The following is a 27,672-nucleotide window of genomic DNA, read 5'->3' as shown; positions in this document are numbered from 1 at the left end:
ATGGTTTATTCGCAGCCCGTAGTACTTACGGATGCACACCACTAATTTTAGCTACCACTCTCACAGGGATATCAATGCACCCTTATCGCATACATGCACAGATGTGCGCCCGTATTGTATGGCCATTTTGATACCAAGTCATGCGAGGAAATTGAACCGACCAGATGAACATAACAACATAAATGACCGGAGCAAAGCAGGGAGCAAAGTCTGAAATTCTTCTCACGCTGCTTCATGGCTTACAGCTACAGCTACAGAAGTTTCCAAATCATAAATAAGCTTCAGTGCTGCAATTTTGCAGAAGGGTAAATAAATTAAGTTCAAGTTTAAGCTTACCTCATGATGAAATTGAATGAAATGTTTTGTGTAAAAAAAAATCATGACCATCAATCATCATGAACATGATGAATACTGAAATACATACACGCTATATAACAGCATGCGTGATTGGTCGATAGCCGGGCATAAACAAGCCACGCTAGAATGCTGGATGCTCGCGAGTATGATATTCTGTCGGTCGGACATCCGGGCTATCTCTAGTCTCGGGCCCAAACTGCATGTGGCTCACAGTTTGTTGCGTACAACAGAAACCGGCTGTGAAGGAGGCTACATAGCGATGTTGCTGGAGTGACATTCAATTTCGGAAAAAGCGACACTCGACCATGGAATTTAATTTTAAGTTTGTCAGTATATAAGCGGTAAATCAAGTAAGTTTCTTTCACTCTGAAGACTTAGAAGCGGTTGTTTGATTCCACTGACTATTTGCGATCGAAATTTACATTACACCAATGACAGAAATCATCAACAAAAATCGAATCACGGACTTGTTTTCACTCGAACATCATCAACCGGAAGTGACGTGAAACGGACCGACAGAATACGCATGTACCCAGGCAAACCTTAGTTAACACATTTGCTGGTCAGCCAAATTCGCCGACAATGTCAATGCATTTTTACATAGAAATTTAAAACTTGTGCCCGAAGAAAGAAACCTACATAAATATGTTTTCTATACTTCACTTGACCCAAATATATAATTTTTATGGTGATAAGTCACCCGCACATGGAATTTCAGAGGGATTTTGATAGCAGTTCCATTAAAAAAAGCTGCTATCGCCATGAGACTAAGATCTAAAAACACCCCCGAAATGCCGTTTTGGGGAATTTTGCTAGATGAATCTTTTTGATGAAAGTCAGGCTTTGACAAGATGTAACTTTGCTACGGAAAGTGCTATGAAAAAAAGGTTTTCAGTTTTGGCTTTGTTTACTCAAGGGCTTTAATTTGATAAAATGATGCAGTTTGATGGCAAATTTGAATTCACCTAGGATACCTACATGTATGCTCGCGAGCTATTTACGCAAAGAGCGAGTGATGTACTGAGGCTGAGCAAGTAAACATTTTCTCACAATAAGTGATGGAAAAACTTTTAAAAAGGATTTAAGGAACTGGTAGTTTTTAGTCTAAAAATGATGATATTTTTAGTTGTGGAGGAAAATAACAGCACATAGAATGTTGCGTATATGTACCGAACAGGGTTCATGCATGACTAAACATTGTTTATGCCCTTTGCTTTGGCTAAAGCCCTCTCCTCGGGCATAAACAATCGTTTTAGTATTGATGTTAATTAATTTTTTATTACTTCCGTGGTCCAGGTACACGCTGGTGATCGGCGATCGGGCGAGGTCTCCTGTTTCCCTTCTACGCCCCGACGAACCATGGGTGAACCGTCTTGTTGCCACATGGCCATTCACATGCATTGATCAGCCAATTGGTGTGATTGTTTATTTGTGCACGCTTGGCGCACAGCACAGACCACGAAGTGTAAATTAAAAAATCAACTTGGTTTCGGAGGAGAACGGCAGTCCCTTGCTCTGATAGATGCGAGCGCCCTGTTAATGAGTGATACGAAGCCACGCAGGGCTAAATTTGTTTGTTTTGATGCATAATCGACCAATCAGATTAACGCGTCAGTTATTATGATTGTCAAACGAATGAATCTGCCAATCAGAAACCCAGTTCCATGTTTACGCTGCATGCCCTCAAAATGTAAAAAACTGCCGTTCTTCTCTGGCAGAAACTGTAATGTATCTTAACCCCATGAAAACTACCTGCCAATTGGCCAAAAAGAAGTTTTCATTATCAATTGGTCCAATCAGCAACATTGTTAGAATAATTTCACCATGAAAAAAATGGGGGTGGATTATTTGCAAAGCTCCATTCTGATTGGTGGTTTAACTTTATTGTGAAGATATCATGTAATTGACCAGTCAGAGGCAGTGTTAGATCGGCAGGTAGTGCTCAGGGGGTTAACAAAGCTTACTCAATTCAATTTAATGTAATGTAATGTCATGATTTTTATTAGAATATATGGCATATCTTGCTCTGTATTAGGGCAATCACATCAAAAATGTTGCTAAAATTGCACTTCAAGAAAATTTTTGACTGCATGTTCAAAATACATGTAGGCAATCTTTATTAAAAAGATACAGTTGACTCATCAAAATAGCTTTCATCTAAATTTCAACATTAACAGAATAACCCCTGTTGCAAAGCAAAAAATTGCAACGCTGACCGACCGAAAAACAATAGCTGCCGATGGTACACAAGCGTAAACACAGAAACTTGTGATAAACAATCATGCTGATTGGCTTTTTAAAATCAAGGGTCTTGACAACACAGTTGACCCATTGAACATTGCTGTGTAGAAGGGAAGGAGACATCACCACTATATGTGATTGCCACAACACAGTTGACCCATTGAACATTGCTGTGTAGAAGGGAAGGAGACATCACCACTATATGTGATTGCCAATCACCAGCGCGTACCCGGACCACTGAAGTAGTAATAAACTAATATACTAAGAAAATTACTTTTAATTTACAAAGTAGATGGTTTTCAAAAGGTTCACGTATTTTTGTGTGAATTGGCTTTATTTCCCAGATGGCAGACCTGTACAAGGAGATAGGAAATGACTCTGATTATGGGTCTATCAACGACAACTCATCAGCGCAAACCGAGGATCCTCAAACATCAGCACCCTCCCCGTCACCAATGACCAGACACCAGTATATTGTCTTCTGTGGGATAGCCCTTGCGTATTTTGCTGATTTGACGTCTTTTTCTCTCATAGCACCTTTCTATCCTATCGAGGTAAGACTTAACCCCATTAGAACTACCAGCCGATTGGCCAAAAAGAAGTTTTCATTATCAAATGGCCCAATCAGCAACATTGTTAGAATAATTTCTCCACACAAAAAAATTGGGGTGAATTACTTCACATTCCGATTGGTGATTAAAGTGAAAATATTATGTAATTGACAGAGGCAATGTTAGATCGGCAGGTAGTGCTCATCAGGGAGTTAAAATATGTGTCTAGACTATAGTCTTCCAAGATTAGAGAAATGGTTGAAAAATGCCCAATTTTGCACACAAAAAACTCATAGAAAAGCCTGATTCTCTCTCAAATTTCAAATATTTTTGGTGAAGTTGATCAAGATTCAAAAAAATAAAAAACAGGTCCTGAATATTTAGATCTAGGATTTGAAAATTAAAAACAATTGAATACCTGAGTGGAAGAAGGGCCCAACTCCATTTTTTTACAAAAATGAGTTTGACCCAGCATTTTATTACCAGCAGACTGTTCTTCCTTGTGTGTGAAAGATGAGCCAAATCCCCTCTCTAAATATAGTCTTCCACGTACACTTAATCCTGGTTTTCATGGAAGAAAGGCACATCTCTATGGAGTTGGGCCCTTCTTCCACAAATATTGGGTTAAAGATGAATTTTGTTCATCCATGCAATCTGCTTTTCACTACAATAAACTTACTTGTACAATTAGTGGATAATTTCCAAATTTCTGTAGCTATTATAATACATCTGCTTACAGAACTGACACCTGCAGGATATTAGTGGAAGAAGGGCCCAACTTCAGCTCGTAGTAAGACCTGTACCGTTGCCATGGAAACATAGAGGATTTTGAATATACAGTCAGTCTACTTTGAAGTACAAAGTACCGACGCGGACGCACACATTGTGCCGACTTTGAAGGCACGCATACCTCAGCAGAGACGCAGCACTGCGCACTGTTTACGCGCTGTATACGCGAGCGTTGTCACTTTGTACTTCAGAGTGGACAAACTGTATGTAATACTTTATGTTCATGTATTAACGGTCCCCTAAAGATGAAAACATCCTGTCTATAAAACTTTTCCAATGTTTTTTCTATATCTCAAAAACAGTTTTGATGGAGTTGGGTCCTTCTTCCACTCAGGTATTCAATTTTTACTCAAAGAATTTTTTTTGGTTACTTGTTCCATTTTTCTTTGAATATTTTCAGGCCAAAGAAAAGGATCTTTCACCAGTCATGATAGGATTTGTGTTTAGCGTGTTCTCTCTGGTACAGTTCCTTTCTTCACCTATATTTGGAAAACTGGTAAGTCAAAAAAATAACCACAATATTATACATGTACATTGCACCATACATTAATTGTGGAGTGCAATTTTGTAGCATATTTCATCAGTAAGAAAAATTATTTTGAAGTCTTCAGGTTTTTAAAGTCTTCCTTTTACATGCAAGGCAAAGACAAATCTGTGCTCATAGGCCAGGGTGCCCATCTCTCTTTCAAAGCCATTGGGCCATGAAATCCTTTTGGGGTTGATCACTACAACTTCTCCACAGGGAATCTGTTAGTGTTAATACCTTCCCGGCATTGAATAAAGCTGGCACCCATTTGTACACCTGGATGGGGCAATTAGTGTAAAGAGCCTTGCGCAACATGTTGGCGTTTGGGATTCGAAACCATGATCTCAAGCTACCCATCAACATCGAAGTCTTAGACTGTTGTGCCATCGTGCCTACCTAAATTCATTATATATGATATCTGCTTCATACATTGTACATTTATGTACATGGGGTTGTGATAGATACATGCATTTTAATATTTTGACTTGTTTTCATATGTATTGCTTTCAGCTTCCATATGTGGGTGCTAAATTTATGTTTCTAGCTGGATCATGGGTTGCAGCAGGATCTAATCTAATATTTGGGTAAATACTAAATAGCATAAAAATACTATAATTTATTATAATGCGACATGATAGTAATGAACCTGAGATATAGGCAAAATAAAGAATCAAAATACAAAAAAAAAACCCTGTAAAATGAACATATTACTAAGCACTGTATTCATTCTAATAACCACCCAGGGCACTTAACAAAGTCTTTTTTTTTGTGGGCGCTTATTTTTTATATTTTTACATAATTGCATGTATGGCCCAAAATATTCATCCATCATCATCAGTGTACATGCCATATGTTTCAGACCATGATCCAGATTTGCATGGGCAGTTACATTGTAATATTATCACAGTTTGCTTCATTGTCAACTGGGTTGGAGCTTATACATGTAGAGCATGGTCAGTTAATGGAATTTGCTTTGGGGCTTTTAAAATATTGTACTTCTTGTATCTTAATCATGTTAATAGGGTCTATTGATGATTTATCGTGTTGCTTTTTAAAAATTATTGTTGTACATGTAAGTGATATTTATTTTTGCTGTATAATTTTATATTATTGTGTTTTTAACCATGTTATTTGCTATTGTACAGCGCTGTGGTAATTTTTGATATAGCGCTCAATAAATGATGTGATATATAATGGAATGAATATGGTACATGTATGCCAGACATGTAGGATTTCAACATTTGGACACATCTATATGTACTTAGCAAGTTAGAAATGGTAAAATAACTCAAGATTTCTTTGGTCTGATCGAATCAAATATTGTTAGCTATAAATGTAAATCTTTATTTAATCTGTAAAGGTATTGAGAAAACAAATACATGGCATGGGGTGAACAAAAGTCTTCAAACACAAATTTTGTACAAATATAAATAACAATCATGATGAAAAATGTTTGGTCAATGACTTTGGCAGATGCACATTAATGCTATTGGGGAAAAATGCTCAAATTTGGCTGTCTAGATTTAATTTTTCAGCCACATTTGATTTTACCATAATCTTCCTTAACTTAACATACATACATTGATACATACATGTAGCCGACTCACATCACACATGATTAAACATTACTGTAATTTCAAAGTTTGCCTGTAAAATTAATTGAAAAAAGTCAAGAAATGCATGTGATTTCCAGAACTTTAACATATGTTTTCTATTTGTGCATCTGTTTTCTTTATGCATTCTTACCCAATACTGATTTTTAGCAAATGATATGTTTTGATTGCAGTGTTCTAGATGAGCTTGAGCCAGGTACTCAATTCCTTGTATTTTGCTTGGTGACACGGTGTGTAGGCGCTTTAGGAGCATCAGCATCGGTTACTGCTGCTACTGCTATTATAGCACACACATTCCCTGATAGGACAGGACAAATGATGGTAAGATTGTATTTTGTTAGGGAACAACCCAAAAGTTCAATGACGTCCTAGTATAAAACGAAAGTGCTTTTGTTGGGAAGCTGACCCCTCCCCCCTCTCTCCTTTCCTCCCTCCCTGTAGCATAAGTGTGAAATATTAAAAATTCCAACCTCAGTTTGATCAGTTTTTTACTAACGTAATCAGACTTTTTGACCCCATGCCCCGTATCGAAAGGACATTTGTTTATATGTCATCATCAAACTTTTGATTTGTTCCCTTATGGCCGCACCTACTGTATGTACATGTGCAAGAGCATTGGCCTTCCCCAACCTGGCTGGGGATTCCCTATTTCAATGGGGGATTAAGTACTTAGGCTGCAGCTATCTGCAGTTTACCTCAGCCTGGCTGATGAAAGCTGCACCCTTGGTATACATTTTGTTGGTACGGGCCCTCAGGAAAATGAGGGGAAAACTCCATGGTAAAGGTTTTTTGCATCAAGTATTTTGAGAAAACAATGCAGTAACTTTTTTCGTTATTCATTATTTTCCCAAGGATCATTGTCAGTCAAAATGGGATATTAAACTTAGTCTGCAAGCACAAGCGTACATATTGAAGAATTGAAGGATTTTAGGCACACCGCCTGCAGCAGGGGCATTCCTTGAAGCGAATTCAGATTGCATTCGGAGTAAAAACAAGAGCACAAAAAGAGTTGCTTCTATCGGCTAAAGCATCTGATTTATGTGTAGTTTTGAAATTGAAAGTCTGCAAGTTTAGCACCTATTTGAAACTGTTGCAATTTGGTAGTTCACATCATCTTGCGAATGGTAGTGAGCTTTGGCAAAAATTGCATTGAACATTACATAGCGAGTGTGTAGAAGAATTCAAATATCACAGATATACTTTTGTAGGTCTTGTGGTTCTTGAGTTATGTTGTAAAGAGGGCTGGAACAACAACACTTTTGTAAAACGTACATAACTCATTAACAACAATAAATCAAGCAAGTTTTCAAAGTGTATGATTTGTAGAATGAACTTTTGCAAAACATCAGAGTGTTATTTTTCAATAATATATTGGTTACTCCTTCATGTAATTATACACGAAATTAGGGTTAGGGTTAGTTTAGGGTTAGGATTAGGGTTAGGGTTAGGATTAGCTTACACGAAATAATTGCATGAAGGATCGACCAATATATTACTTTATAGATATTGAAAATCAATATTTTGGCTGCTTCGACCAAAAGTACCTATTCTACCCTTAAAAAAAACACAATTAAAAACCATTGACTCATTGGACTGTCAAACGAGCTGTTTCAGTTGAAATCCATACACCCCATATTAATGACACAACCTTGAATCTCCCACAGGATTCGAAATTCAAATGGGTTTACCTGAATGGGTGACTCTATTTGATATCTACAACCCCTTTGTGGGAGATTAAGGATATTTCTTCCATAGGTAGGCATGTTCATAAAATTTTGAAATTGAATAAATTCATCTAAAATTGCTTTCATTAAAAAGAGAACCATTTAACTTAAAAAATGAGGGGTCAATCATGTATGTAGGCCTACAATTGGCAATGTTATGAGGAAAAGTATGCTCGCCTGAATGTCCCAAATTTGGTGTCCCAGCATTATCAGTGGCTTCCTATGTCTTAACATGTATATATTTTATGGCTAAATTTTTGAGCACGAAGGGCCATTTTACAAAAATGCGCTAATGTTTCATGAAATGTGGTTTTCACTACTTGATAGTAAATAGTATTCCACAAATGCATTTTTACTAAAATTTATGCAGGTTGGAATTTTGAGGGTCAAAATCCAAATGTTCTTCCTTTCCCTATTGGATTACACAGTTAAGGCAGGATCTTGGATCACAAGATGCTTAATGAAGCCCGCCCTCACATGTTAGAATGTGATCATGCCTACCATAGGGGGTGTACAGATTTCAACTGGAATAGTCCAATGAATGAAAACCATAATACCTTGTAGTGATATTGCCATTCTTTTTTGTCTTTTATCAAAGGGCTTATTAGAATTGTTCTGTGGTGTGGGCTTAATGGTCGGACCAGCTTTAGGTGGATTATTATATTCGGTGAGTATACAAAGATGACATCATACTGGGGCTCATCCAGTTAAACTCTATGGAATCCCCCACATGCAGGGGGTGTATATTTTAAATGTAGTCACCCATTTACGTAACCCTATTTGAAATTCACACTCCCTGTAGGCAAACAATTTAAACAGAATATGTTGGACCAGCTTTAGTTGGATTATTATACGTGAGTATAGAAAGATGACATCATACCGGGGCTCATTCAGTTGAACTCCATGGAATCTCCTACATGCAGGGGGTGTTTAAATGGAGTCACCCATTTATGTAATCCCATTTGAAATTCACATTCCCTGTGGGCATGTTGTACCTTATTAACCAATGCATTTGAACATTGATATTCCTCTCTCATTTAATGCCAGGTTGGTGGATATAAGCTACCATTTATGGTACTGGGAGCTGCCGATACGCTTGTAGTCATAATTAATATATTTCTCATCAGATCATCAGAAGGTAAGTGTGCCTGTATATCATATATTTACAAATTGTTGCTTGAAAATCAAATCCACTTTTCATTAGCTCCAGACTTGGCTCAGACTAAAGGCAGAGTGGGGTGGCAGCAGCCATATTTTTTGGACCATTTAACCAAAAAACTGCAGTGTACTTCTTAATCTTATTATATTGATCTTATCGGAAATGAGTCAAGGAACTTAAAAGCCAATAATTCCATATATCCATAGCTCTTGTGGTACTTTGAATGCATAAAAGTTTTGGGCATTTTCCGGGGGCACTCAACTGAAATTTTGGTAGGGGTGTGCGGCACGGAGCGCCAAACTTTGGGAACTAAGAACTGATTTTGGGAAAAATAGGGGCTTGATGAACTGAAATTTCAACACTTTTGGTGGGTCTTGTGAACTAAAATTGGGCCAAATTATAGGCTTTGGAGCTAAAAAATTCAAAATTTTTCCAAACGTTGGCTAAGGGAGGACAGTTTTTATGGTCTACTGAGCTCAGCAATGGTTTGCTGTCTTCGATAGCGCATTGTATCGGAGAGGTACCTGGCTTTTATCAAAGCCCAAACCCATTAAAGCCTGTAGCAAACTCTTTTAGGCTCCGCTCAATTGACAACTCTGCTCCGATACAACGCATTGCCCAAAATATCGATCGAATCAATTTTACGACCATGCTTGAATTAACAACCCCTTGGAACCTAATTACACCACTTTATGTAAACATAAACTTACACACATTATTTACTTTCTATTGACCACAGACACTACCCAAGACATGCGTATTTAATGACCACTTGAGTAGTTGATGAGTGGGTCATTATGTACTTACTGAACACAAAGGAAATTGATTTTGGTTTTACCATCGACCGTGTTTATAATCCTGCTGCTCTGCTGAACGCTCCGATAGATATCAGCAAACTCAGATACTGTTCGCTTGTTCCTATCGAACGCTCTAGCGTACATGAACCATTATCGAAGACAGCAAAGCATTGCTGAGCTAAGTAGACCATAAAAACTGTCCTCCCTAAAGAGCTACAATTGCCAGAGTTTGAGGCTCAAAGAACTGGAGCATGATCCAAATGTGGGTCTTAAGGAACTGCCGGGAAGCCTGAAAAAGGGACCCTTGACCGCCGCACATACCCATACCCCATTTACATGCGAGTACCCCCTCCGGGGCATTTTCCCCACTCCTGAGAAAAATCATGCACATGGGGTGGAAATGACACTCCTTATATAAGCAGAAATGGCACCCCTTATATCAGCAGAAATAACACTCCTTATATCAGCAGAAATAACACCCCTTATATCAGCAGAAATAACACTCCTTATATCAGCAGAAATAACACCCCTTATATCAGCAGAAATAACACTCCTTATATCAGCAGAAATAACACTCCTTATATCAGCAGAAATAACACCCCTTATATCAAGCTTTGGGATTCCATTTATAGAGCCTTAAGGGATCTCTGTTAGAATCCATACCATTCATGTGTGTCAGCTTTATTTGTCTCAATCTTTGAGTGCAAATACCATTACTGTAAAAGTGGAACAGTAGGTCATGCTCTCCTCCAACCCACCTTAAAGCAGTATGCAGACTTTTTATTAGATGTACAATATTGTATGTAACATATCTTCGTTATTTAATCTATTGCCATTCTATTTAAGTTCTAACAAATGTTTGATGACGTAAAATCGATAATATATTTCTACCAGAAATTATACGTAACATATTATCGATTTTACGTCATCAAACATTCGTTAGAACTTAAACATTAGGCAAAAAAAAAAAATTGTTGTGTAAGTTGCCCTCAACCGCCCCACCCTAAATCCTGGAAAATCAGGGGAGCAATTTTATTATTATTTTTTTTTTAATGATGATTTTTACAGATTTGTTCAAAAAATCAAAGTTTTTCACTTTAAATTAATATTTTATTGAGAGACTAGTCTTTAATTGATGTCTAACAGGTATCCAGAAGTCAAAATTGACAAATGTCTCCTAATTGAAGAAGTATTATTTAATATTTGAGGGGATTTTAAAAAACTGAAGGTTTAAAAAAAAAAAAAAAAAAAACTAAATCCGACCGTCCTACCCAACTTTCCCATTTTCCCACTTGAGGGCAACACAACAATATTTTTTTTTTGGCCTTACTGGAAATAGAATGGAAATAGATTAAATAATGTAGATATGTTACATACAATATTGTACGTCTAATACTCGGAGTCTGCACATACTGCTTAAGGCTGTGTAGAAAAAAAACCATTCTCATGACCAATATAATTAATACAGCTGTATTGCAACCACAGAATTAGAGAAAGAGAACCGGGTCTTGACCGCCATCTTGATACAGGCATGGAGCAAAAATTGGGGGTATTCGGTTTTCCTCAGAATGCGCTCTGGGGGGCATTCATTGTCATGAAGGCGCGACATGGATGATGGGCGCATTTTAGAGACGTACTTGATGCGACCTGCACACAAGTATCAAGACGCTTCAGATGAGACGCAGAATTCTTTTCGTTCGTCTCCGCGCACGGTCGGCAAGGACCTGAATACCCCCATTTTTCTCCCCATAGCTGATGGTGCGATTGTACGTGGCAGTATAGGGAGTCCCGGTTCTGTGATTGCAACTCAGCCCGTGATATATTCATTGGATTTACCCAGTGGTGGATCCAGGAAATTGGGAGGGGGGGGCACACCCAAAAAATTTTCCAACACCTTTGTGGCCATAGTGTTGCATTTGCGTGATGCAAGAGGTATATTAAGGGGGATGTGCACCCTCATAAATAATGGTAACTCTTCAAAATGAAGGCCTAATTGAAGCCATTTTGTGGATCATTTTGACATTATTGTTGTTATCATTGCTTGAAACAAACTGTGTTCGGGTGTCGAAAACAAAAGCCAAAATGGACACCTCTATCCATGTGCAGGGGTGCCTGAGGAGATGTGCCCTCTGAGTATTTGAAAAAAAAATTAAAATAACACCTTTTGATGGCATTTTATTTACTAGTTTGACTTTATTGTTGATTATCATTGCTTAAGGCCAGAGTAATGGAAGACACATTCGTCCACGACCGAATTTGAGATTTTTGATATTTATCAACACTAAAATGTATTCTTTCACTTGAAACTGATAAAATACAACTTGCTAATATTTATTCGTATTTTTGCTTGATTTATTTCACTCTTTTAAACTCTAAATAGTCACATGGCTCAAGACAGCTTAGTAAATTGGCGGAAATAATGAGTCAGAAATGCTTGCGAATCTGAAATATTGTGATTACAGCGATTCGCGTCAAGCGTGACGCCGCAACTCTGCTTGCGTATGTCCAACGCAGATCAAGGCGCATTCGGTATGTTGTTAACGCCAGCAAATGTGGTGTAAACAAAACAAAAATTTGCAGTCAAAATGCCACTTAGATTTTTTAATTATTTTGAATTTTGGCGCACTGAAAGCAGAGATTATAGATTCATTGGTGCAAAAAGATGCATATTTAGACCATGCACCAGATACAGCTTTTGCAAGTGTGAAAGTCTTACCGTTTTAAAATTTAAGGACGTTTTGTGCATAATTTTGACATTTTTTTACCAAAACGTCGATTTCTCAGAGTTCACTTTTGACAATATTATGCGATTTTTGTGACAAGATAACTCGAAAAATATGCAAGCAAAGGGTAAACTTTTACACTATCCTTTAGAGTACATCAAAGTCTAGGAAAGGTTTTTCATTTTTTCAAAATATTTATTTTAAACAAAAATATACACCATTATGTGTAATTTTTAGCTTAATAGAGTGACAAAATGACTTTTTTCACATGTTTTTTTCAATATTTCGAAAAAAGAGACGCATTTCAAAAAAATAAAAAAAACCTTCCCTAAGTTCATGTCTCTTCTTCATGAAAAGCTAACTGATTTTTTTTTACTCCGAACGGATTTTTTTCTAAGTTGTCACAAAAAATTGGGGCAAAAATTGAATTTTGTGATTTTCTCAAAAACTTCAGATTTTTGAACAAATCTGACGTCACCACGGATTCCTTGACTCATTTCCTTTCCAAAATGTATAGTTTTATATACTTTGGACATACAATTCAGAAATAATGAAGCTCGAAAAGGTCCATGTTCTCTCCCATTACTCTGCCCTTAAAACAAACAGTTGTCCAAAACAAGTCAAAACAGACCTCTCTTGATCCATACACATGGGGTGTCTGAGGAGAATGTGCCCCCTTTGGTATTTGTAAAAACTTTCAAAATTATGTCCCAATTGACGCCATTATGTGGACCATTTTGACAGTATTGTTGTTACTCGAATGTAAGTTCATACGTGCTGGTAATAAACAATTTCCAAAAGTTTAAACTGACTTTCAGCACAAAATTCACTAACCTTGAATTTTTCGATATGTGACACACATCTTCATCAGAAGAAGTCCTAAGATGTTGTGATGGACTTGCCCATTTGTTGACCATTTAGTGCGGGAGGCCATCCAGATCAAGAAAAAATCGCCAGAACTAAATCGCGATCAAGGACTGGAATTGCCAACCTTATACAACGCCCTCATTCGACCAAAAGTCGCCAATGGTCAACAAATGGGCAAGTCCATCACAACATCTTAGGACTTCTTCTGATGAAGATGTGTGTCACACATCGAAAATTCAAGGTTAGTGAATTTTTGTGCTGAAAGTCAGTTTAAACTTTTGGAAAAAGTATTGTTGTTATCATTGCTTAAAACAAAAAAGTCCACAGGTGTCCATAACTTGATGATGTCCCAATTGATGGCATGTTTTGACATTTTGACTTTATTGTTGTTATTGTTTAAAATACAGTGTACTGTCCAAAACAAGCCAAAATTGGCACCTCTTGATCCATACATATGGGTGTCTGAGGGGGATGTGCCCCTTTGGTATTTGTAAAAACTTTCATAATTATGTCCCAATTGACGCCATTATGTGGACCATTTTGACAGTATTGTTGTTATCATTGCTAAAAACAAAAAAGTCCACAGGTGTCCATAACAGAAGCCAAAATGGACACTTCTCTATCCATACACAAGCAACTGGGGTGGGGGTGGGGGCTGGAGGTGTTTGAGGGAGATGCAGCACCTTGTGGTATTGGGGGGAAGGTCAAAGTAAAGGCCCATTTGAATTCATTTTGTGGACCATTTTACACTATTATTACATTATGTGAATAATTTATATCTTCTGTAAAAATGTAAAGGTTAAAGCAAAACAAAGGAGTTTCATTGTTTTCCCCGAAAAGGGGAGGCACAGCCACAGGTCCCAGGTTCAAACCCTTAATTCCTCAATTGTTAAGGCGTTCAACTATAGTGCGAGAGGTTGCGGGTTCGAACCCTGGCGGCGCCTAGTATGCTCTCGTGGAAAATTGAGTTAGCTTGAAATTCCCCTGGACAAGGAACTTACTGCTAATTGTCTCGTTGTAACCCGTACGAAACTCGGGGAGCTGATCCTGGTTGCGTTGGTTATTTGTGGAATGTCTAGGGTGTGCGCTCTTGTAGCAGCAAAGTCCCTGTTTTGTTGTTAATTGGTTTATGGAATGATGTGGGGCTGTAGTGGTCAGCGACAACCTGTAAAGTGTGCTGAGGCTTGTGGATCAACGTCTAGGCGTTGTGCCTGTGCGTAGCGCACTATAAATCACTGCGCGCTTTTTTACTCAAGGGACCAAATAAATGTTGTGCATATATTCCACTTTGTTTAGTGACATGATATGATATGAAAATTTTCCATCAAGAGTGTAACCTTTGACCTTTACAGGTATGGAATCTAAAACTAAAGGGTCCATGTTAGCTGTTGCTAAGATACCTGCTGTGTGGGTCATCGCATTAACCTGTGGTGTTGCTTCAACAGGAATGGGGTTCTTAGATCCCACGATGTCACCACACCTTAAAGAACAAGTAAGTATGCGACACATTCTGGTCCATGGAGGCCAAAGGTGGCAAATTTGAAATTGAGATAAAGGCAAAAATATGGAGTAAAAACAATAAAATATATAAGAAAATAGACATCACAAAACTTCATAACTTTAGAACCAAGTATTCTACACCTTTAGTGTTTTCAGAATATAGTAAGCCAAAGAATTAAGGTACCAGTTATGTTTACCCCTGTATATCCTAAACAAATAGCAGCCACTATTTGTACTTTTTGGCAATGATTTAAGATCGTATTTGTTGAAATTAGTTAAGAATTAAAGAAACGGGGATCAAAAACCTAAGGAAGAAACGAAATCAAAAGTTGCAATTTTGTGTTCTAATCAATGAAAGCACGACGCTAGTTTTAACGTGCTAATCAATGGAAGCACGGTGTTAGTTCTCTTGTTCGAGAACACTTTGTGTACAAATCAATATAGGGTTTGCAATGGAGCAAACTGCAACTTTTGAATTTGCATCTGCCTTGGGTTTTTGGATGTTGTGTCTTTATTTCTTGAACATTTTCAACGAATTTGGTCTTAAATTCGAGCTAAAAGATGCAGGTATTGGCTGCTGGCTTCAATTATGACATACCGGTATCTGTCTTTGTTTAGGATATACAGGGGGTGAACATAGCTGGTACCTTAATTTTTTGGCATACTGTATATGTGATAGCCTGATGTTTGAGGTAATTATTATAGTAATATAAAAAAGGACTAGACTCTTTTGGCCTCCATGGACCAGATTGTGTCACATATGTGCCAGTAATTCAAAATCCTCCTTAAAACCATAATGTATGATTTCCATCAAATTTAGAGTTTGTTATTCTTTATATAAAATGCTGATACAGGGTGTCCCAAAAAAAAGAGGCCCCTCATTGCGCCCTCTTTTTCTCCTATTTCTGAAAGATTGATTAAATATATTTTGGTATGTAGAGAAACCTTTAATCGTTAGCTTTAATAAACCAAAACAATTATTTCAATCGGCTCACAACTTTTGAAGATATGCCCTTTTGAATAAAAGTACCCGTTTTCACTCTGTCCACGGATAGCAAACAGAGTGGTTGGGATGGCTCATGCTGTGGAGTGGCCTGCACGATCACCAGACCTCACACCACTTGATTTTTTCCTTTATGGCAATATCCAAGATCTTCGCAAACGTATTACTGAATGCATTCGCAAGTATCTGGCGCACAAGGATGGTACGCAACGCAATTGATTCAATGAGGACCAGGGCTGAAACCTGTATTCGCCAAGGAGGCAACCAGGTAGAGGGCAGAGCAGCACAGTGAACTCATTTCAGAAGAACCAAAGACAAACCAAACAGACTTTTAGGGCTACCTTTTATCCTAAAAAGAGAAATGACTTATGTTGTAAATTTAAAAAAAGAAAGCAAAAAACAACAAAGTAAGAACGTAAGAAACATAATAAAACAAAAAGGCATAAATAACCAAGAAAAAAATTGCAAGTAAAGTAAAAAAAGACCCATTCCGCATCCATTTTACCCACAAATTAATGACACTATTAACAAAATCCATTACCCATAAACCCACCGGTAAAGGCCATTCCATAAATAAAGTTATTTTATAAATTTATCATTGACGAATGTTTGATATTCATGCATGGTATGTGTACTCCTTTTCAACCTTTGAAGTAGCCAAACCTTCTCCGTGGACAGAGTGAAAAACGGCTACATTTCTTTAAAAGAGCATATCTTCAAAAGTTGTGAGCGATTGATATAATTGTTTTGGTTTATAAAAGCTAACGACTCAAGGTGTCTTTACCTACCAAACAATATTTCATGAATTCTTCAGAAATAGGAGAAAAAGAGGGCGCAATGAGGGGCCTCTTTTTTTTGGGACACCCTGTATTACTAATATTATATCAGTAATCATGGCCAGGAAGGGTTTTTGTCCATTTTATAAGCTGAAATAACAAGTAAAGTGAAAGAAAGCCCAAATAATCTTAGAGTCACTATGGTGTTCACAGCTATGAAACATACATGTATATCTAACATGGAGCTGAAACCTCCCTTCAGTAGATGTGTTCCAAAAATAATTCCCCCAGCAGAAGAGGATTAGCAGTAGTTTTTGTTAAATCTGCTATAAAATACCATCACTTAATTTGCTTGATTACTGCAAGTCAAAATGGTCATTACATGTAGTAATTACTGATGATAGTTGTAAAATCAATGCATTGTCAGGGTCTTTCTACAAAAATGTAGCTAGGATTTGACAAGTGTCCATCATTTTCACCAAAAACTGCCTGTCCAAAATTTGACCCTGAAAACAAAAACCAGATCTCTGTCCCTTCTGGGTGTTCAGTCAGTTCAAACAGCTGCTATAGCCTTGATTTGTTTGTTTGTCTTGGTTTGGTTCACAGAACTTATATAAGCATTTTTGTAGAATTAAGCATATGTCACAAGCTAGCATTGATGTACTTCAAATGCATGCAACCCTATAGTTTTATCAGCTCGTACTCGGCGGGCCTTATAACATCGCGGATTAATATCAATATATTTTATTTTGAGAATTGTCTTGTGACATCGCAACAGAAGTATCACAAATTATTAATTCAAAGTTCTATACTCGATCAACTTTATTTAATACACACAAAAAAGGCCAACTATATCACTCTTAATGTGCGTCTACTTTTCGGCATAGTGGTAAAAGCCTAACAATTCCTGCTGATCACAAGCTGATCAAACTATAGCTCTGTAGCTTTATTTATTGGTGAAAGATTGTTTACATTTATATTTGAATTGCTTTAATTTTTCAGTATAATTTATCACCAGTATTCATCAGTTTAGTGTATATACTAAGTGGTTCAGCTTATGCAATTGCAACACCATTATGGGGTTATTTATCTGATAAAAAGGTAAGTACAAATAAATGCAATATCATTAGGAAACTGACACTACAGTTCAACTTTCCTTATCCTCTTTTATTATCCGGACATGTGATCTTCATAGAAAAATATGTTTTTAATGCTTTGAGAGCTTGATTTCATGCACTGGAGCATTTAGAAGGACATAACTGTGTGGCATAAATCACTCATCTTTCAGTGTTATTATCCCATTTTATTATCCCACTTTTGTCCACGATACGGTGACATCCCGCTATCTCTAAGGTCCGCTATCTCTAAGGTTCGCTATCTCTAAGGTTCGCTATCACTAACGTGTAAAGTCTATGGAGATCAGAATCCCGCTATCTCTAATAGAGAAAAGGGTTCGCTATACCTAAAAAAAGGTCCGCTACTTCTAAGGTTCGATATCACTAATTTAGAATAAGGTTCGCTAGTTCTACGGTTCGATATCACTAATTATAAATAAGGTCGCTATCACTAATTTAAAATAAGGTTCGCTATCACTAATTTTGAATAAGGTCCGCTATCACTAATTTATTGAAGGTTCGCTATCTCTAAGGTTCGTTATCACTAATTCCAATAAAGGTCCGCTATACATAAGGTTCGCTATCACTAATTTTGTTTCAGGTTCGCTATCCCTAATTAATTAAGGTTACGCTATCTCTAAGGTTCAAGTTATCACTAATTTCGATTAAGGTTCACTATACCTGGTTCAAGTTATCACTAATCTTAAGGTCCACTATCTCTAATTTTAAATAAGGTCCGCTATCTCTAATTTCAAATAAGGTCCGCTATCTCTAATTTTAAATAAGGACCGCTATAGCGAACCTTATTTGAAATTAGAGATAGCTAACCTTATTTAAAATTAGAGATAGCGAACCTTATTTAAAATTAGAGATAGCGAACCGTATTTGAAATTAGTGATAGCGAACCTTAGAGATAGCGAACCTTAGAGATAGCGAACCGTAGAGATGAACCTTATAGATAGCGGACCTTATTTAAAATTAGAGATTACGAACCTTAGGGATACCGGGATTGTTTAAATTGGAGATAGCGGACCTTATTTTAAATTAGTGATAGCGAACCTTAGAGATAGCGAACCTTCAATAAATTCGTGATAGCGGACCTTATTTAAAATTAGAGATAGCGAACCTTCTTTAAAATTAGTGATATCGAACCTTAGAAATACCGAACCTTTTTCAAAATTAGAGATAGCGAACCTTAGAGATAGCGAACCGTAACCCACAATACAAGGTACTTTTTTTTTTCACAGTGATAGGCACACAGTTCGCAATGTTTAATTTTGTATTTTTCTGAATAACTTTGAGCACTACTTGGTCTGTGAAGCAATTTTTGTATATTAACTACAATGATGCGTTGATGTATGTAATCTTTATTTCGTCCATCTTTATTTCAGAGGATCACTCGCACGTTAATAGTGTTTGGACTCACTGGAGGCGGAGTATGCTTTTTATTCTTAGGACCAACGCCATTATTTCCACAAGTACCTACTGAGTGAGTTATCTATAGCTACAATTTTATTTGAATGAACACAGCTGCTAACAGCGTGGCGTGTCCGCGTACACCATGTGATGAAAGCCACATGTTAGAAACAAGTAACCAACTCACTCATCAGTCTATAATATCGAATTGATTAATTCGAATTAAACAATTCATCGAGTGGCCATGGGCAGCGCCATTAGACATGTTACAAGACTACCAAGTGACAGGTGATGGACCGTACACACACAAAAGAGTAGGCACTTTTTTGATAATTTTCATCAAGGTTACTCAAAACTTACCTAGCTAATTTATTATACAGCAGGGGTCTCTGCCTTTTTAATATGTTATGAAAAACTTAAATAATAAATATCTACCGACGGAAATAAAAATCCAATGACGGATAGTCTTGTTATGCTCTCACAAACTTAGAAAAAAATCTGAAAAATCCAAAATTTTGGTCTAAAAATGGCCAAGGTTACTGATGTCCCATTCAAAAGCACAGGAATAACCCCCACGGCGTTGAGGCCAACTTTCTAGACTTCCTGTCTACTGGCAGTAATGGCTACTACCCAGTGCTAACATCAATGAATTGTTTAAAACGAATTAATAAATTCGGTATTATAGACTGCTCATGATTGGTTAGTATTTTCAATATAAGTTTGCAAACAAGGTTGTGCCTTTGCATTGTATTTTGAAATGGAATCTCAGTCAGATGGCATAAGGCTGTTGCAGCTGTGTTCATTCAAATGAAATTTTTACTATAGCTAGTCTTAAGATTTCTTCTTGCTTCATAAACACCCCCCCCCACACAAACACCCCCACACACACCCCAAACACCCCTATACCTGCTTATATTGGCAACCGTGGATACTGTCTATTGCTCTCAAAAGAAGAAGGTCTGCATTGATGTTTAATTGACAAACCGAGGAACAAAATGGAGTATAATACACGATACGAAATATGCTTAGAGTCGGGTCAGTGTATTTAATGCACAATAGCAGACATATAAGGGGTGATTGATAAGTTCACAGCCTAAAGTAGAAAGAAAATTATACATTTTCAACATACATGTAGTCCCCTCGAACAGCAAGACACTTAAATATGTGACCTGGATGCTACCACAAAATGAGCATAATTTGGTAGTTTAGAGACATCCTGAGTGCTGAGTTGATGTTCTTTGTTTGCCGTGCACTTGTACAAGCCAGTAGTATATCCTTCATGAATGGTCCATTGTGGCTCCATTCACAAATGACATAAAGACATACTATTGGCTTGAGCAGGTGTGTGTAACAAAGAACACCAACACAGCAGCAGTGAGAGGGTCCGATACACCCCATCGAAAAAAGTGCACTTTTCAGAGTAAAAATATCAAAGGAGGTCCAATGTAAAAATCAAAATTTACAAAGGGTCCATTTTCATGCAAAAGTTCTCTTTTAGATGGATGTAGTCCAATTGTTGCATTAAGTGAGGTCGGCCACACTTGGGAAATTCCTGATCCCCTCCCTCACAAAAAGTCCTGCCTATACAGGCAGATTAGATTTTACCTCTGATACACTTGTGAAAAGAGTCAGACAATTTTGGAAAAGGGTGTCAAAATTGCCAAATTTTGAAGTATTTCATGCTGAGTTTTTCTACTTTGGGGTGTTTTATTTATATATATTAAAGCGGGCAGGGGCCAAATAGTTAATTTTTGCCAGTTGGGTAATTTCTCCTCTTGCACCCACCGGCAGGTACGCAACTACACAGTAGCCAGGACTTCTCGAAACTACCAACTTGCTACTTTACGCTCATTGTGGCAGCAGGTCACATGCGTGTACGTGTTTCTGAATCTTTCCTAATCAAGTTTTTTCCTTCTTTGTCTTGCAGTCAAGTTTGGACAGTAATAGTAACCGTTGGACTAGGCAGTTTACTTCTGGGTTGTGCTATTGTACCTACATTTATTGATCTGCTTAATACAGCTAAGTAAGTAAAATGGTTATTTAGGGATTCAATCATGTATAATATCATAATATCATATCATAGGTACGTCTGGTTGATACGATTAAAATCAATACATTAACCCCATAAGAACTACCTGCCTATTGGTCAAAAAGAAGTTGTCATATCAATTGGACCAATCAGCAACATTGTTAGAATAATTTCACCACACAAAAAAATTGGAGTGAATTATTTGCAAAGCTCCATTCTGATTGGTGATTAAAATGAAGATATCATATAATTGACCAATCAGAGGCAATGTTAGATCAGCAGGCAGTGCTCAGAGGGTTAATTGTCTTGTATGTTATATTCTTGCAGGTGGTATGGTTTGCCAGATGATATTAGCACACAGGGAATAGTATCAGGTGTTTTCAATAGCTTCTTTTCATTAGGGTAAGCAGTCCTGTCTGTCTGTCTGTCCAACCTTCCATCTGTCTTGTCTTTCTGTCTGTCATTTTGTGAAATGTTGCTTCATTTGTCAAGTGTAGAACATTAAACCTGGGGAAAATTATATAGAGGGATAGGGAGGATACATTACTGTATTTCACGGGGGTTTAATTTTGGCGCTTTTCGCGGTCGAGCAAGCAGCCGCCAATTAAAAATATTTATTACACATAGTATATACTTAATGTGAATGTATTTGGAAACACAAATTCAAACCCACTATGCAGTATTTTGCTGGTCATCTGTGCTGCGGCTTAATGCTGGTTTCATACTTTCCTGATGACAATTTTGCTTCACTGTGCAGACGCAAAAGAAACGCTATAGCGGTGACCAGTGGCAAGCCGATATATAGATTACTCGACCACTTTGCCCAAAGCAGCAGATCGCGAATTCAAGTCAACTTACAAGCAGTGCCGCTCTGACGTATGAGTGCTGCTCTGACATTGGTTTTCAGAGTCATGCCGCTACGCTTGCAGTAAAGTACAAACGGCACGATGAAGCGTCACACCGCTCAGCGGCAAGCAGCAAAAAGTATAAAACCAGCATAATTTTAACAAAATAAAGGTAGACTAATAAAACTGTAATCATAAATTCTATGCCGACATTATTCCTGCGAATGTGTCAAATCAGATGATTAATTCATTGGTATTTATTGGTTTTCTTGTTTCTCCCGATATAGTGCATTTGTAGGTCCAACAGTTGGTGGTGTTCTGCAGCAACACTATGGCTTTCCCTGGGCATCAACCATGGTAGGATTTATGTTCGTAATTATGGCTATACTCATTGTTCTCTTTGGCTTCTGGGAGTATCAATGTGGAAAAGGGTAAGTGTTGCAAATCCTGGGAGGGGGGGGGGCACTTATGCAGGAACTTTCAAAACAGACCCTAAAGAAGTATGTTCCCATGGCCTTCATTATAAACAAGTTATTTTGCCATATTTTGATGTTTGGTATTAAAGGTCCTGTGAAACATGCCCCCTTTTGGGGGCACGGTGGAGCAGCGGTGCAGGTTCTACCTCCCAATCGGAGCCTTGCGAGTTTGAGCCCTGGTAGTGCCATTGTGTTGCATACTTGGGCAAGGTGCTTTACCTCTCTTCCCTCTCTTAATCGTTGGGTGAAATAGGGAGATGTTATGAATATTGTCCATTGAGCACCATCCAAAGATTTGAGCATAACTTTGGTATTGTATGCCAGCTGACATATATTCTAACGACAGCCGAATAATGTAAAGTGCTTTGATTTTTGACACCCTAATCGATGAACATGTGTACATCGCTTGTCGTGAAAACTACCCTTTTTACACAAATATGATATCCACCTTGGAATACAAATGGCCTCCTTTGGGGGTTTTAATGGCCTTGGCAGCTATAGCACATCTATGTACGAAGTGGCAGCACCAGAACATTGGGGAGGGGGGCAATTGGAGGAAAGTGATTTCAAGGAGGGCAAAAATCAACTAATTTGTGGAAAATTGTCGGGAAAAGGTGCAAATTTGTGTAATTTTGGGTTTTTACTGATGGAGTTCTGACTGTGGCATATGCCCCTATGGAGGAAGGTGAGGAGCCACAATAGGGTAAAATTGCACCACTTTGCTCACACTGGCCCCATCAAATACAAAGAATTCACTTACATTTTTGGGCAAAATAGTCTGAAATTGAACATTTTTGCTCGCATGTCGCAGTAAAACCAGCACAAAATATGCTCATTGCTCCTAAATTTGGTCAGCACTATGAAAACACACAAATGAAGAATACAACTCAGAATTGCCAGTTTCCGATCCTTTCAATTTTTTAAGTAGTGTACATAAGTCATGTATAATTTCTCATTTTTTGCAGGAGAAGAAGACCGCCAAATAATGACTTAACTCGTCAAGTATCTGTCAACTATTTTGGAAGTGAAATTGATGATACAGAAGAGAACAGAGGCTTACTGTCTTGAAAGATGTAACAAATATTTTGACATTATGATAGGATCAAAGGAAGATTTTGGAAATATCTTCCACAGGGGGAGTATGCATTTCAAATGGAATGAACACATAAGGCAGCTCCATTTGAATTTCATACACCTGAGAAACTGGAATAGCCTATTATCTGTGAAGGTGGATGCTAAATATAAATGCTGCAAAATGTTGGTGTGCATGCACTGGTCTGAAGGCTCGATATAGTCTCAAAAAATAAGGTTTGATGGGCCAAAAAATATGGTTTGGTAACTAGTTCAAAACATAAAATGGGTTTCACATACTAGTCGGAAAGTTAGGGTTAAGGATTAGGGTTAGAGTTAGGATACTAGCAAACTTTCATGGGCTCCTTAGGACTAGTGCACATTAGGACTAACATTTTTTGGAGGCAAGTGTAGGAATGAGGCTGTGGATCACAATATCCCCCTTTAAGATTTTCAAGATAACATTTTTAGCAGCTGATCAGTATTGTTATTCATGTGTTTTGTCATATATAAGTGGTATTTCAGTTAATTAGAAGTGATATTTAAGTTAATTAACAGTGCAATCCATTACCATAAAGATTCGCCGAATGGCACACTTGGGCTTGTTTGCCTTGGGGTAAATTTGATGTGCAAATAGAATGCTCCCTCCTCTGAAATCCCAGCAAGAATTAAGGTTCTGTGCCCTTATTTGCTGGTGGGAATTTTACGGGAGGGCACTTTTAGTGGCATTAGGCGAACTTTACGGGATATGGTAAAGCCACGATTTCTCCGTGTTACAAAATTTAAAATCTGTGTTACAAATTGGACGATTCTGTGATTTTCCGTTTTACACTATAAAGCACTGAAAAGTTAAAACAAACATGTTTTAATAGTGCATTTTGTCCTACCTTTTACTGTAGTATGGCCAGATTATTGCATTATAAACCTAGAACAATGCTATAATGGATTGTCTAATGGTTGATTACTGCTAAATAATCACTTTTCTTTGTTTTATTTTGCAGATCAACACAATAGTTAGACATTTTAAACATTTTTTCATTATTTTGTGGCATTTTCAAATTTCCGTGAGCAAACCCAGATTCCGTGAATTTGTCAGTTTTTCCGTATCACGGAGAAATCATGGCTTTAGGATATGGTAAGGAGTACATGCATGAAACCGCCAAATTCATAAACAAAAATGATAAATAAACACTGTTCCAAACAATAATATCAAGCCCATTCGTTGGTTAAGCCAGCGCCCTCATGGTTAGGTTTTGAAGGTTTCCCTTCTGATATTTAATGTTATATCAATGTAATTCTGAGAAATTCTCTTAAAGGAATATTTCGTGATCATAGCATCCTCTTTTTATGACATTTTTCAGTAGATATCCACGAAGAAATCTCATTCCCAAAATTTCAGTTGATTCCGATTTTGCATTTGAGAGTTAAGCATGATTAAGCAGTGCTCCATAGGCTACTGTTGTAATTTCGTTCTGGTACACCAGAACGTAATTCAAATTTGACGATATTTTTGCGAAACGTATTAACCTGCAAGAATTTTTTGTACATAAAGATGTAGCCAGGGGTTTCCAGTGGTATAAGAATCTCAACTTTTTTTGAGAAAAGTGTTGGCATGAGGCTGTGGATCACAAAATACCCTTTTAACAAACGCTCCTCCTCAAATAAACGGCCCTCACCATACCATACACTACCTGTGTTTCGAAGATTTGATTGCAGATTCCATGATATCCATGTGTGCGGCCATAGTTATTGACAGTATTTGCAGAAAATGCATTATTGTTTTTGGAGCATTGCAACACTGCCAGACTGTACTAGCGATATTTAATGGGAATTACTATTAATTAATTAACCTCTTACTAACGCTCCCTCCCCGTTTGAAAATGTTACGTCTCCGGGGGGCATTTATTTTTCCACATACAAATTATTGATTAAAGAATGCTCTTTTTTGGCAAAATACTTTTGTGGCTACGGGTATGTACAACAATGACCCAAAGAAGTCAATTTCACTTTACGGTAGTAATCATTTTAGGATTGACACAGGATCACACTAGGTGTGAAATTTTTAAACATTAATTTCACTGATGACCGAATAAGCGATTGAAAATACCTAAATATTAAGTGTGTCAACTGGACTTGTTTAGAAATAACCACACCTTGCAGTTTGAGGCGAGCGATTGCTCTCGCTCTCCACCGCTCGCTATTTCTAGTAAGCAATTTTTCACTCGCCATAGGCACTAAATATCACTCGCTGCGAATCCCCCAAATCAGCCATCGAATCAGCCAATTCAGCATTTAATCGATTCTGTGCCCCCTCCAAGCGCAGAAAGTCACAAATTTGTGTATGCTTTGCGCACATTTCAACTTAAAACCATAAATAATGTTTTAAGACCGAAACTCTATTTGATTATTCCCAAATAAATGGTATTTGTGCAAATTCAACCACTTGTCTAGCATCATGCTAGCGAGTGATTAACCACTCACCTTTAAAATCTAATTGGCAAGGCCTGAATAACCAATGAGCATGTCATCAATTAATGTAACCCAGCAGGTAATTGAATGGTCACTTGACGTGTTTATTGAAAACATCTGCAATTTATTTCATTTACTTTGAGTTCAATATATATATGCTTCTGCACCTGGACTTGGGAAGGGAATGGTGAAAGGAATTGCACTCTGTCCTTGAAATTTGAAAAAAATGCCCATTTTTAAAAAGTTCCCCCAAAAAAAAAAGCTTGGAATATGCTGATGAATCATATTCCTTATAATTTATAAGTGATATTACTAACAGTACTATTAATGCAATGTTGTTATAATACTGCCAAAGCTACACATTTTTCAAAACTCAGGATTCAATTTGAAACAATATGCATTATGTTATTTCTTTATTATGAGCAATAGCATGTTAAGAAGTATGTCATGGCCTTGATAAATAAGAAGATAAATGCAGTTATTAGACTATGCAACAATTTAAATTAGACATGTCTTTCAACAATAATTGGGTAATACTATTATTTACAAATAATTTAGGAACAATAGGGTAGTTTTATTGTATGTAGAGGGTATCCCAAAAGTCAAAACTACCATTTTGAATATTTACAACTCCTTAAAGTTTGATGATGACTTTTGGGACACCATTTAGTGTACATATGAATTCTGAATACACCATACACTTACTGGCAGAAAAGGATGGCATTTGTTTACATTTTGAGAGCGTACACAGCGTAAGCAAAAAAGTGGGGTTCTGATTGGCTAATTCAGTTGTCTGATAATCATAATAACAGACCTGTAATCTGATTGGCCAATTACACATCAAAGAAGCGATCGACGCAGAGCGGCGCTCATCAAAGCCTGGTGTATGTCGCTCATTAACAGGGCATGTGCGTCAATCAGCGCAAGAGAGTGCCATACTCCTCTGGAAGCTAGTGTAGTGTACATCAAGGTTGGCACGATTTAAGTCGCAATTTAAATCCCGATTTAAATCACATGATTTTTTTTAAATCACTGATTTAAATCGACTTTTTAATATTTTGCCATTTTTGATCAATTTAAGTTTTGCTAAAAGGTGGTGGGACAACCCCCCCCCCCCCGATTGACATCCATACGCCACTATGTGTTTCATTTTGTAACATCGTATCAATGTGAAGCAATATTTTATTTACGCAACACAGTACAAATGAATTTTGAAACTACAAAAAGAAGTGTAATTCACTTGATGGCAATATTATTTTAAACAATTTGGGCAGGTATATATCAACTAGCCTCAAAAAAGAAACTTATAATTTTTCACAAGGTCCTATCTTAAAATCCTCTCCATAAAAATGAACAAAAATTGCACACAGGATTACTTCAATACTCTTCTCTAAACACATGTCAGTAACCAAGCAGTTGTCCAACTGACACAACAGCAAAATGCACTGACATGGAACACCTTTCTGGACCAAAATTCACATCCCAACAGATTTCCTTTGTTGGGTTCCAATTATTCGCCTGTGAATGTGGTCCCGGAAGCTGTTCCGTATCAGTGCATTTTACTGTTGTGTCAGTTGGACAACTGCTTGGTTACTGACATGTGTTTACAGTAGAGTATTGAAGTT

General features: G+C 37.4%; 1 protein-coding gene across 1 annotated transcript; it reads left to right on the top strand.

The window, feature by feature from the left end:
* Positions 1–7: 7 nt before the first annotated feature.
* LOC140162759 (MFS-type transporter SLC18B1-like) lies at positions 8–27,535 on the top strand. Its single transcript, XM_072186053.1, has 14 exons — positions 8–305; positions 2,943–3,152; positions 4,339–4,434; positions 4,975–5,048; positions 6,251–6,398; positions 8,400–8,468; positions 8,849–8,939; positions 14,700–14,839; positions 17,629–17,727; positions 19,133–19,230; positions 21,085–21,180; positions 21,514–21,588; positions 22,319–22,462; positions 23,473–27,535. Exons 2-14 carry the CDS (start codon positions 2,943–2,945, stop codon positions 23,573–23,575), a joined length of 1,443 nt encoding a protein of 480 aa, XP_072042154.1. The 5' UTR covers positions 8–305; the 3' UTR covers positions 23,576–27,535.
* Positions 27,536–27,672: the final 137 nt, after the last annotated feature.

The sequence above is a fragment of the Amphiura filiformis genome, chromosome 10 (assembly GCF_039555335.1).
Source record: "Amphiura filiformis chromosome 10, Afil_fr2py, whole genome shotgun sequence".
Taxonomy (NCBI): domain Eukaryota; kingdom Metazoa; phylum Echinodermata; class Ophiuroidea; order Amphilepidida; family Amphiuridae; genus Amphiura; species Amphiura filiformis.
This window is presented reverse-complemented; position numbering and strand designations above follow the sequence as displayed.